Source organism: Gadus chalcogrammus, chromosome 9 (genome assembly GCF_026213295.1).
Source record: "Gadus chalcogrammus isolate NIFS_2021 chromosome 9, NIFS_Gcha_1.0, whole genome shotgun sequence".
NCBI lineage: Eukaryota > Metazoa > Chordata > Actinopteri > Gadiformes > Gadidae > Gadus > Gadus chalcogrammus.
In genome coordinates, this window is record NC_079420.1 from 14,776,441 (window position 1) to 14,788,379 (window position 11,939).

The 11,939-nt window shown below is 42.4% G+C and overlaps 2 protein-coding genes across 4 annotated transcripts; one reads left to right on the forward strand and one right to left on the reverse strand.

Annotated features, from left to right (window-relative positions):
* Positions 1-560: 560 nt before the first annotated feature.
* On the forward strand, positions 561-8,161 carry slc25a18 (solute carrier family 25 member 18). Of its 3 annotated transcripts, XM_056599188.1 has the most exons (12): positions 561-857; positions 1,207-1,289; positions 2,273-2,395; positions 3,235-3,602; positions 3,841-3,963; positions 4,532-4,587; positions 4,830-4,920; positions 5,121-5,236; positions 5,479-5,653; positions 6,153-6,331; positions 6,477-6,552; positions 6,645-8,161. In XM_056599188.1, the coding sequence occupies exons 4-12, from the start codon at positions 3,583-3,585 to the stop codon at positions 6,787-6,789; spliced, it is 981 nt and encodes a 326-aa protein (XP_056455163.1). In that variant the 5' UTR covers positions 561-857; positions 1,207-1,289; positions 2,273-2,395; positions 3,235-3,582; the 3' UTR covers positions 6,790-8,161. The 3 variants fall into 3 exon arrangements, with proteins under 3 accessions (XP_056455163.1, XP_056455162.1, XP_056455164.1); XM_056599187.1 differs by lacking the exons at positions 561-857; positions 1,207-1,289 and adding an exon at positions 1,968-2,083; XM_056599189.1 differs by lacking the exons at positions 561-857; positions 1,207-1,289; positions 2,273-2,395 and adding an exon at positions 2,406-2,519 and having other exon boundaries at positions 3,231-3,602.
* Positions 8,134-11,707, reverse strand: atp6v1e1a (ATPase H+ transporting V1 subunit E1a). The gene is made up of 9 exons (XM_056599195.1): positions 11,498-11,707; positions 11,021-11,086; positions 10,817-10,926; positions 10,305-10,371; positions 9,642-9,731; positions 9,285-9,353; positions 9,106-9,200; positions 8,817-8,904; positions 8,134-8,511 (listed from the first exon to the last, which is right to left on the reverse strand). The coding sequence occupies exons 1-9, from the start codon at positions 11,528-11,530 to the stop codon at positions 8,449-8,451; spliced, it is 681 nt and encodes a 226-aa protein (XP_056455170.1). The 5' UTR covers positions 11,531-11,707; the 3' UTR covers positions 8,134-8,448.
* Positions 11,708-11,939: the final 232 nt, after the last annotated feature.

Below are 11,939 nucleotides of genomic sequence, written 5' to 3' on the forward strand. Positions count from 1 at the left end.
GACAGTGATTTAGACTGGATATTTAAGTACACGGCAACGGAATTGATTTGAAGCTAGGTTTCTAAAATTGTCAATGTACATCATGCTATGAAAATTAAAAGTAGGCCTTTCTGTTATTTAATTGATCGCATTTGTTGTCATGACAATCTTGAATGTGCAGCGACCATTTAAGGGAATAAACTTGCCTAAGATCCCTGTTCTTAATGGATATATGGTTCAGGTAGATTTATCGATTCCTTGGATTTTCTGGAGGATTAAGCAACATTTCGGGTTTAAATCTCTTTTCTTAATCAATTTGTGTGTCCTTATTACCGAGGAAGGTGAGAGTAGTGATGTTACGTAGCCTATTCAATGTATCAACTTCAATTGCAGAATTAAATTAGGTCTTTAGAAAATGTAAATGGAACCGGTGTTTGACGTTAAATTGAACTGCAAAATAAGATATAATGTGTTTTGTAAAAAAACATAAATAAGCAAAGCTCGGGCTCCACCTAACGTCTTCTCTGAAAACTGCATCTGTGTGTCTTGGGATAGGGCGGGGGCATGAGTCTATTCCTCCTCGGAGCGTCGCATTATGATTTTATTACAAGCAATTTGTCACGCTTTCCAAACAGAAACAATACAAAAACACTGTTGCCACTGTTTTCATCATTGTTTCTTTCTTAACTAACCAAACCACCAATGACCTAGCCAAAGTTAAAGTTGTTCACCGTTGCGGCCACCTTTTTCAGAAAAAGAGCACGTTAACTAGTTGTCCTCACTCCCCTTTATCTTGGGCAGTGTAGTAAACACAGCCATCACAGTGGAACCATCACTTTTATTTCTGGACGCTTAGGAGCCCAATTCCACTGAAAGCGGTGAGGTTTCTAGCATGTTCATGTTCCAACCTCCAATGTCTATATAATTCTATTTTCTCATAAAGCTTTCCTTAATGGTCGTCTATAATTGACCTTTTTGATATTCTAAGAAAGGAAATTAAGAAAACGGCATGGCATGTAACTATTTGTAATCCAAGCTGTCTCACAAATGAGAAGGGGATAATGAACAAGAGCAAGGATTAATGCTCACTTCAGTATACACACATAGATGGACCCAACATTTGGATTCAACCCTATTTCCTTAGCTTACTATTATGCCAGAAGTCAAAAGCATGTGATATTGCAGTAGGGGTTAATTTATCTTACCCAGCCTTTTCTTTTTTTCCAGACGGCACCAGTCACCACTGTTTGCAGCATGCCACTCAGACACCTCCATCTGGATGAAGGCGTACACACGCGTTCATCATCCTGGTAGGACCCCGACCAGTTTGTGAAGCATGAGATATTGATGTTGCTACTCTGATTTGGATGATATGCTGTTTTTATCCAAGCTGCATTGGGTAAAAACACCTGCTAAATTACTGAATGTAAATGTAAGAAAAATATTCTGTAATATTCTGCCAGGATGCCACGGCTGAGGAGACACAGGATGAGTTGTGCTTCCCTCCACCGGAATGAATCAATGAGTCAATTGGCTAATGCTGGTTAATAGATATTGGCAAGGTAGTGCATTGTGTTCACATGCACCTTTCTCCTTTGCTCTTTAAATAGCCTCTATTAACTCTCAATGAAAACAAAGGTCATTCTATCTCAAAAAGACTCTACTGGGTCATTAAGACCCCATTCAACCATATTGTATTGTATGGTACTCCAGGGAATTATGTAATATCAGTTACTTAGAATGGGTATAAATAACAAACGAGAATGCCACTGGGGCTCAGCAAGTTGATGAATAAAATAACAAAAGTCACACTACATCACATTTGTACCGGCCATGTCTGCGGCAGTGGCTGAGGTGCAGGCATGAGTTAATGTGGAGTTGTATTAGCGCCCTAGACCTATGAGGCTGGGCCGTGTCAAACGGGGGGAATCAGCGGGAGAGGGAGGAGCTTAGGCGAGAGGACAATGCTGCTGTTTGTGCAACGGCCCCCGAGCGGCGGCTGGCTTGCTCAGATCGCTCTCGCTTGACTACCAGTGCTGCACACATTGTTGAAGGGAAAGGAGAGTGGACAGCTTGATCCTGCCTACAGGATGCACCCACAGAGGTAAGTTCCCCCCCCATGCCCCACTATAGCCTGTGGGAGAAATGTAAGGGTTTTCTGCACTGTCTCTCATGGGGAGCTGTGTGTGTGTGTGTGTGTGTTTGTTTTATCTGAGTTTGGGGGAAGTTGAGGTTCGGGAACCAACCTCAACGTTGGCTCAGGGTGAAACGGTTTTGTCTGTGTTTTTGGCAGGCCTTCTTGTGCGTGAAAGGAGCTGAGCTGAAAGAAAGTTTCCCAGAAAGAGGCTCACTGAGAGGCATGTGCAGAATGTGACCAGGATCCAGCCTGGATAAGACAAAGACTGAGAAAAGGCAAGTGGGTCGAAGGAAGACGAAATAGTAGTAATGAAAGAATTGTAGTAAATGACAGCTTCAAAAGGCTAATTGAAGGTCATCTTGAAGTGGTCCAAACTGTGAAGAGATGAAGGAGTAAGTAAAACGTGAGTAATTCCTTCTGTACTTTTTGAAAGGGAGAAAACATTTACTATAGGGTTTACAGTTTAAAGGGGAAATGAGGTGTAGAGGTTAAAAGTGGGATTAATTACTAATCCTTGGGCACTAAGGAGTGAGAAAGAATGGAAAAGAATGCGGGACGTGCATAGACTCTGAGTGTTCTGATTTCACAACAGGGTTGCACGACATTGTTATCATTTAAAGCATTCTCCTTGAGGTAGACCACAAGCTACGGGGGGCTCAGCATGAACCAAAAGAAAATAGGGTCTTGTAAAACTTCTTTATTTAAAATAGCTCTTTCAGTTATTTTGTAAATGGTGGAATTCAAACGGTGTAAAATAAAAGCGGTGACCCTGTCATCTTTCAGTTACTCCCCTGTTCGGTAGATCAAATGGACTTATCCATTTAGTGGGCAGATTAGAGAGATTTAAGAATGTTTGGCTTCAGTGTGGCACTCTTAAAATATTCTACTTTTCATTAGTTTATGAATAAGCATGTTGGATGTTTAGGCTGATATTCATGATCGATTTTTCAAATGAGCGGTCAAACAGAGAGTGCAAACTTCTATTCAGTCAATCTGTGGAAGGTACAACCCCCTCTAACCCACTAACCTTGCCCACACAATGCCTTTGTTAACTCTATCCCTTGGGTTGAATAGGATCATCTTTCATGTGTATTAACAGATACTGTCTTTTCAGGCAGCTGCCGAGGGACCGGGATTTGGCGTGAGACACAGCAGAGCAGAAAGGCTGGGTGGAATACACATGTCTATCATTAGAGGTTGGAACCACATCTCAACGGAAAAAGGGACATCAGTGCCACTCCAGGAAGGAGCCTGCCCAGCCTAACTTGTGTTACATCAAAAGTGCAGTGAGCGACATTCGTGGCGTGCTACATGCTGAGAGAGCAGCCCAGGATTTGACTCTAATCAGGGGCAGTATCACCTTAGGCCGCGTGCCAACCCAAAGGAATCAGGAAAGGCGGGTGAGGAAAAGGAAGGAAGTAACGGTTCAGACAAGAGAAGAGGAACAGAGCCCAGCCCAAGCCAGGATGGCCGAGAAGAGAGTCAGGTGAGGTCCAAGTCCTTCGTAATGAAGCCGTAGAACAAGTCATCAAATTAGTTTGTTTCTTTGGTTGTGTGTTTGTTTACATGTGTGGTATGAACCTTTGTGTCTTCGTTGATGTTGTTTTATTAATCCATGGCCAATGTCCTCAACATTTGCATACCGTGTTCCACAGCAGGTGCATTGTTTTGCATGTATCCATGTGGTTGTGTTTGTGTGTGTCTGTATGTTGGTATTCTTACAGCCTCCCTGCTAAGCTGATTAATGGGGGCGTTGCCGGGCTTGTTGGTGTGACTTGTGTGTTTCCGATTGACCTGGCCAAAACACGCCTCCAGAACCAGCAGGGTGCCCAAGTCTACAAAGGATTGTGAGTTGGGCTCCCAATTAAATCATATCACATGAATGATGTGTATGTAAAGTATAGGGTGTTGGAAACCCCCCGTTAGGTACTTAGGAGATATTTGATTAGGGCTTATCCTACCAGAGGATCACCGGATGCCTCTTGCTTGGTCCTTTTCTACGCAAACAAAAAAGCGTGTGTGGTTTTTGTAGTAACAGTACTCTAAAAACGTTTCAATTATGTGCCCTCCATCGATTAACCTTGAAAGATGGGGCAGCTAACCCATACAAACCCTTTCAAAATATAGTAGTCTTTGTATAAACCACCTAGGTATTTCATACAGTTATGTTTTATCTGTATATTTTTTCTACACTAGTGATAAGACATATTAATTTAATATCCTCCTTAGTATTAAAGTTGTTATCACAGCTAATATCACAATATTTTATATCACACAAAGCTTTTATTAACAATCAGTGTAGCTTGCATATTTTTTCCAAAAGTTTAAATTGCTATGTCTAATTTGTCTTATACACCAGGCTCAGAATATGGCTATTTATAAAAACAACAACAACCCTTTTCTTGTGTTTTGAAGGCTGGATTGCTTGGCTAAGACCGTGCGGTCAGAAGGCTATTTCGGATGTTATCGAGGTATTTGTTTCCATTCCATGATCCTCACATCAACAAGCCCCATCCTTTATAATTACTGTGTCCACCTAAACTTGTCCCTTCTTCTTCCGGGCTTGGGTCTTTTTATAGCCACTAGTTTACATTGACCCTAGCTTCCCAGGCTGGCAAACCATATGTTGCCGTGTTGTTGGGTGTTGTGATCATGTGTCTTAGTGCAAGCTGCCGCGCATGTCACTTCAATCCTTTGTGATGATCCACTACAGGCGCTGCAGTGAATCTCACCCTTGTCACTCCAGAAAAAGCCATCAAATTGGCAGCCAATGACATCTTCAGACAGAAGCTCTCGAAGGACGGGTAGTTCTTCTTTGGTCCCCAAGCTTTACAAAATCACATACACATGCAGTTCAACTCATGCCAATTGGCCGAATTGTCAATTTAAAAATGTATTTCAATCTAACGTAATTTCTATGTTTATCCCGACCATATATGCCTCAAAAGTTGTTAGTATTCAATATATTGAGTCTACTATATCTGTATATTTCGTCCCTCCCCAGGAGGCTTCCTCTATGGGGGGAGATGTTGGCTGGGTGTGGGGCTGGGACCTGCCAGGTTGTCGTCACCACGCCCATGGAAATGCTTAAAATCCAGCTGCAGGACGCAGGAAGGCTGGGTAAGCCTGGCATTCCGAACACATATATTTCCAGTGAATTGCAATCTCACGTGTGTGTAAAAGCTCAGATATGTCAAAATACTTGGAAAGAATAAGAATTGAGAGGGTAATCAGAAGATCATGGCTCCTAATTGTTTTCCTCTATTTAAAAAGAGGTGACAAACTGAAATCTTTACATCTCTGGCCACATTTAAGTGCAATGGGTGAGCGAGCACATGACTAGCATCTGATGTGTTCTTTAGCTGCCCAGAGGCCGGCCCCTACTCCGGCCCAGGCCGGGGCCCCTGGCCCATCGCTGGTGGCTGCCCCCCCTGCCCGGCCTGCCTTTCGGACCTCTGCCACCAGCATCACCCTGGACCTGCTGAGGACCCAAGGGCTCGCCGGCCTCTACAGAGGTGCCTGGGCCACACTATTCAGGTCTGCCTGCCCGCCTGCTGCCTGCCTGCCTGTCTGCCTCCTCTCCTGCTGCCTGTCTGTCTGCCTCCTCACCTGCTGCCTGTCTGTCTGCCTGTCCTCCTTTCTTCTTTAAACTGAAAATAATACTCAACCGTTCTCCATATGCTCAACGCATTCTACTGAGAACTAACAAAAATAAAACATAAACTGGACAAAGTCAACAATATACTTTCTGTGGGCCAAATTTGGTTTGTTCGGATTGAACTTCATTTTAACTTATTCATTGAGGATTGTATAACCTTTGTCATGCCAGCAATGGGACTTTGTTTATCAGTACTAATGAATCAATAGATTCCCTGCAGCTATGTCTGTTGCCTGAAGCATGCTGCACTTTCTCTCTCTCCCAATAAACCTCAGCGATTCATCTGTTGCCCTCTTCTTCCTCGACGGCTTCACATTTTTCTCTGGGCCTGCTTCGTTCCCTTCCAACTGACTTTGCCTCACGTTCGTGTGCTTCCAGGGATGTCCCTTTCTCCATGATCTACTTCCCGCTGTTCGCCAACCTAAATGCGCTGGGCCCAAGAGGGGTGGGCGCTAGTTGCCAGGGTAATGGGAACGAGCGAGCGCCCTTCTTGCAGTCGTTCCTGTCAGGTTGCATTGCGGGGTCAGTGGCAGCTGTAGCCGTGACGCCATTGGATGGTAAGTACAAAAAGGGAGAGACATAAAGAGGGATAGGAATGTCCTCTTGCCACTGCTAGCCTCAAACCCTGCTACAATGGGTTTTGGTCTAATCTCCATACTCCCACCTGATTGAAGTGACATGTGGTTTTCCATGTTGCTCTAGTCATAAAGACTCGTCTGCAGACCTTGCAGAAGGGAGAGGGTGAGGACAGCTACAGAGGGATCCTTGATTGTATAAGGTGAGGACAACACATAATGCTGTGGCCCTCTACGTTGTGTCGTGTGTATCTTTGCCTCCTGACTGTCCACCTCCTCCCCGTGTGTTGTACAGACGCATCATCAGCCGTGAGGGCCCCTCTGCGTTCCTGAAGGGGGCGACGTGCCGTGCGCTGGTCATCGCCCCTCTCTTCGGCATCGCACAGGGCATATACTTCCTTGGTGTTGGCGAGGCGGTGCTGGAGTCGCTGGGCGTCTAAAGCCCTTTTGCAAGGGCCATGGCATTCCTCTTCCACTAAATGTTATTACTTACACGTTGTGAATAAACAGCAGTGAGCGGTGGATGCACACGATGGACAGGTAGCTACCCAAAATGGGAAATGAGAGATAACAGGAGGACATCTCTTGACTGACTAATATGTAGACCAATGGTCCACTCTTTAATGTTTAACAAGGTTTCAAAGGTCCGCCAGGTTCTTGTGTGCGTGGATAAACGGGTAGTTATTTCCCTAGTCGTCCCGGGTACTTCCAGGGTAATATCTAGGGCTGGTATTTCCCCTCAGAGATAATTCAGTCTGACTGAATGCCTGAATGTAATTGACCACTTCCTTGTTTGCATGTAATGAAAATCCGATGTTTTCTTAGGTTTGTATATGCCGATTGGAGAGTACGGCTGAAGTCCGAATAGCAATCGCCTCAAACGTTTCTTTGCCTAACGAAGGGGCTTAGCCTACTTCCGCCCCCATCATGCATTACTCCCCCACAGCCGCAAGTTTAAAGTTGTAATCTTGGCTCTCCTCAATGGAGAGGCGACGCCTGCCCGTGACTTCAAAGTCTTTGGATAATCTGCTGATAATGCTTTAAGCCTGGTGTGCGTCCTGTACATCCCCACATGCTTCTTACGGTCTGTAGGCCTCAGGTTAGAGTGCTGGGCCACTCTCTCGTGGCCTTAACTTCCTCTTCTGGAGGTCCGAAGAACTTCAAGCCATGCTGGATTTATTGCTCAGTATTACTCTTTTTTGTTTTTATATATATTTTACGCCAAGTACTTTACCTGAAGAATTTATAGAACAGTAATATATGCAATGAAGCCTTATCTTAGCTGAAAGTCTCTAGCCCAAATTAAACGTCTGCATATAATATCCTATCATGGTTGTATCTACTTGCCGGAAATTAAAGACCCTTGTGAAATGGGCCAACAGTCCCACGTCCTTTTACTTCTGGTCCAGGGAGATACTCTGCAACTGTAATTTCTCTCAACAAGTATTTCAGCTCACTCAGACCTCAACTCCATCAGCGGGGTAATGAGACTTGCTGGGTTCGGAGGGCGAGCGAGAAAGGGCTGGAAATGAAAACCTAACCCAGGAATGGAATTGATTTGTAGATTTTGTTCAAGTTTTTCAAGGACAATGACATTTGACAGCCCACCTAGCATTATGGCTTATTTTCCTGGCAATTGTTATTGGTCTACATAAATCCACTAGGTGGAACTAAAATCTTTTTTTCTACCTTTCTAATGAGGCTAAAGTACCTATAATAGATAATAGTTTAGACAATATAGTTCACATTTAGATGAATGTGTCGTTTACAGGTTGTAAATAAAATAGATCTTGTCAATTCATGTTCAGTTGTAAATTATTTATTATTTTGGCATACATATCAAGTGCTTGACCACTTTGGTCAAATACATTTGTATTCAAGAGGACCATATGCATTGACATTCACCAAAACACTCATTTCATAAGGACACTTCTGGGGCACAAATCTATTCAATACAAAACAATGTCAATGGCACACAAGAGATACCTGAATATCCAGCCTTAGCACTGCAGTGAGTTTAATGGGGGCTCCTGACCAACAATGGCAACTTTTCACACAGTTACAGCCTCCTCATCTCCTCCCACTACTAGTGTATCCATTTAGTCCAGGAATTTACGGTTAGGGTTAGGACCGAACAGTGATTTTCTGACTTCAGGCATCATCTGTAAAAAGGGCAACAAGCCAGAGGTTCACTGGTTATGGTATGTTATACATTACAGTGGTTAAACACAGCTACATGCCAGAGTTTCACTGGTTATGGTATGTTATACATTACAGTGGTTAAACACAGCTACACGCCAGAGTTTCACTGGTTATGGTATGTTATACATTACAGTGATTAAACACAGCTACACGCCAGAGGTTCACTGGTTATGGTATGTTATACATTACAGTGATTAAACACAGCTACACACCAGAGGTTCACTGGTTATGGTATGTTATACATTACTGTGGTGAACAGCTCTACCTGTTGGGCCATGAGGTCCAGCCTGCTCTCCAGAGTGTTTGCCACCTTGATCTTTCCGTTGTCATTGTACACTTCCACACCTCCGCAGCTGACACACACACACACACACACACACACACACACACACACACACACACACACACACACACACACACACACACACACACACACACACACACACACAGAGAGAACAAAATAAGCAAACATCAGTCTTAAGTCGGGTCTATGAATTGGGCTGCTATGTTTGCTAACTGATTCACTACAGTGGGATTCCTCTGTGTGGACTTACATGTCCGATGCAAGAAATCGGTTCTGGTCGATTCTGACGACAATGTTGCTCTTCACCGTGTCTTTATAAACGATTATGTCTTTGTCAATGGCAGCCTGTTGAAGTCATAGAACTGTAAGTGTCTTCTTTAAACAGTACTGCATCCCAGTTGGTTAGCACCAGATTATTTACCCTCTCACCTGTACCATCTCTACGTCCTGTTGTCGGCATCGGACCGTCACTTTAGGCTCTAGTAACTGATAGAAGCCCTGGAAAAGGTGTTGCACACATGCAGTAAAAAGTTAAGACTTTCACGAAAAAGATAAGGCTTTCACGCTGTAATGAATCTCTAATGTTTGGAAATATATATTACACGCACACACACACACACACTTCTTATAAATCCAATATCAATATCTATGATATTGGAAAGCATTTTTTATTATAACACTGGTCTTTCATTAATATCAGCCAATCTACAGCATCTTCCACTATAACACATACTGTTGTAACCCCACATAGAAGTTTAGCATGGAAAGGCAGACAGGGCAATTTACCTGCAAGATCAAACCCTCCAACAACGCAGAGTATCTGGCAGGGTCTTGGGAAATATCTCCAAGTCTCTGGCGGGCCTCGTTCAACAAATCCTGCAATTAATCAACAATTATACTGACTGGCTACGCTCCATGGAATGAACCTGTGTGTGGTATGGCATCGCATAGGTCACTACGCTGTTAGTCAGCCTGAATGTGTGAGACACCAGTTGTCAAAGCACTGATTGTCAACAGCGGTTAGAGAAACTCAACATAAAATGAAACCATTTAACCTTTCAGCCAACCAAATACTACATACATCCATCCACTATGTATTCCTCTAAACAACAGACAGGAGAATAGCTGTAAGAATGGATGACATGATAAGCCTGTTTCAGTCATGTGCATTAGCTCCACCTGCAGGCAGGAAAGTGTCAGACTTTGCCACAGGCTGGAGAACACATATTCATGGCATATACAGCAAACAAAACACAAAATATGCGACACCCAAATGCAAATCTTAGGTCTGAGGTGTGCATAGTAACATTCAATACATCAAACCTGAGGATACAAATATGGGTATTTTGAAAAAATAATATTTAAAATGTGTAGTTCTGGTAAAGAAAAATGTTTCCTATGCGAGTGTAGCCCGGTACTTCTGGTGTGGCGGAGAGGGTGACCACTGACCACGATCATGTCATCCCGAGCCTTGAGCACCTTCAGCCGCGACTGGTTCAGCAGATTGGACATCTGGCTGTTATCCACCAGGAAACAATTACCATTTGCGTGAATACAAATTATTAGCATTGGTCAAACACACTGCACCCACTCCAAAGCAAGCAGGATTTAAAGGACTGCAAGGGTAGTTGTACTTGTTGTTTAATTCCCGTTCAAGGAGGTTGCAATAAAGTTATTTTTTATTGTATTTTAGTCAAACTGTACTTGAGTATTGCATATATCATAATGTATTGTACACATTATTTCAGAAGGCAATTCACATTATAGCGAAACAAAACAGTATGCCGTTTTAACATATTAATATAAGCCTTTATATTGATATAGTATGTATATATGTATCTATTGATATGTTATATCAATAGATCTTTTCAGCCTACATATTTGCCAACCAAAATTTAGCATAAAAACCAATTGAGTCCCATTTTCTGTTCTCTATATCCTGTAAAACACCTACATCTTACATTTTCTTGTGCTGTTCAATCTGCTTTTCCTTTTTCTCATAGAATTCCATGATTTTCACCCTTTGTGTCTGCACTAAACGACCTTTCTCTATGTTGAACTCTTCCTCCGCCTGAAATCATTGGGAACAGGGATAGCATGTTATGTTGATCACTTAGCCTGAAAATATTCTTGATAAAACATTGAGTATAAGCATCTGAATATACCTTTGCATCAATTTCTTCTGCTTTCTCATTGGCCTCCTGTTCAATAAAGGCCATCATATGCTTGATCTGCCAAAAGTTATGCAATGTTAGTGAATAATAAACTCATTGCACGCTCATAAAAACAGAGTTTCGACGAACCTCAAGTTTTATGAATATGTATATAAGTAAATTTTGCGGCACAACAGTGTTTATATTGCAAGTAAGTGACACCAAGATCAATGAATACATTGAAGTACAAGTAATTCTTGTAGGAGTACCACCTTTAGCACATTAGCTTTTTTAACTTCAATTGGTTTTCAGTTTTCGTACAATCATGTTGTCATATCGTGGGCATACAAAAGCACAAGGTGCGATGTCCAAGTTAGAACTACTTTGGTGAGCAAGACGCTGAATAGTTAACTTAATCACAGATGGTTCAACACAGTTAGCAGAAGTTAGCTCACCAAGCTGACATAACAAATGTTGGATTAACATTACCTGTTTCTGGACATCGGCATCGCTGAGCGCCATTGCTGATGATCTAAAATTTGTATTATTAATCTAGCGAATAATGCGGTAAAAATAAACACAATAAAGCTAACCAATAACTTTCCTAAGTACCCTTTAGTTCCTTCTTCGGGTGGTTTTGACACCACCTGACCGAGTTTCTACCAGTCAGCTGACCCCAGATGGGGCGGGACGCTACTGAGCAGCGTCACTTCTGTTTTTGATTGCCGTCTTTATATAAATTATAGTTTATATTATTAATATTAACAGTTAATTAGAGACATGATTTTCTAATGACGTTCAATTTTAGGTGTTTTTTTTGATGGCTAAATAGTGGACCTGTGCTCTTCTTCCTTTGATGTTGTATTTTTTATATGAAAACTTAGCAATAATTATTTAATCTAAATCCAATTAACATTGTATGTTTATAATC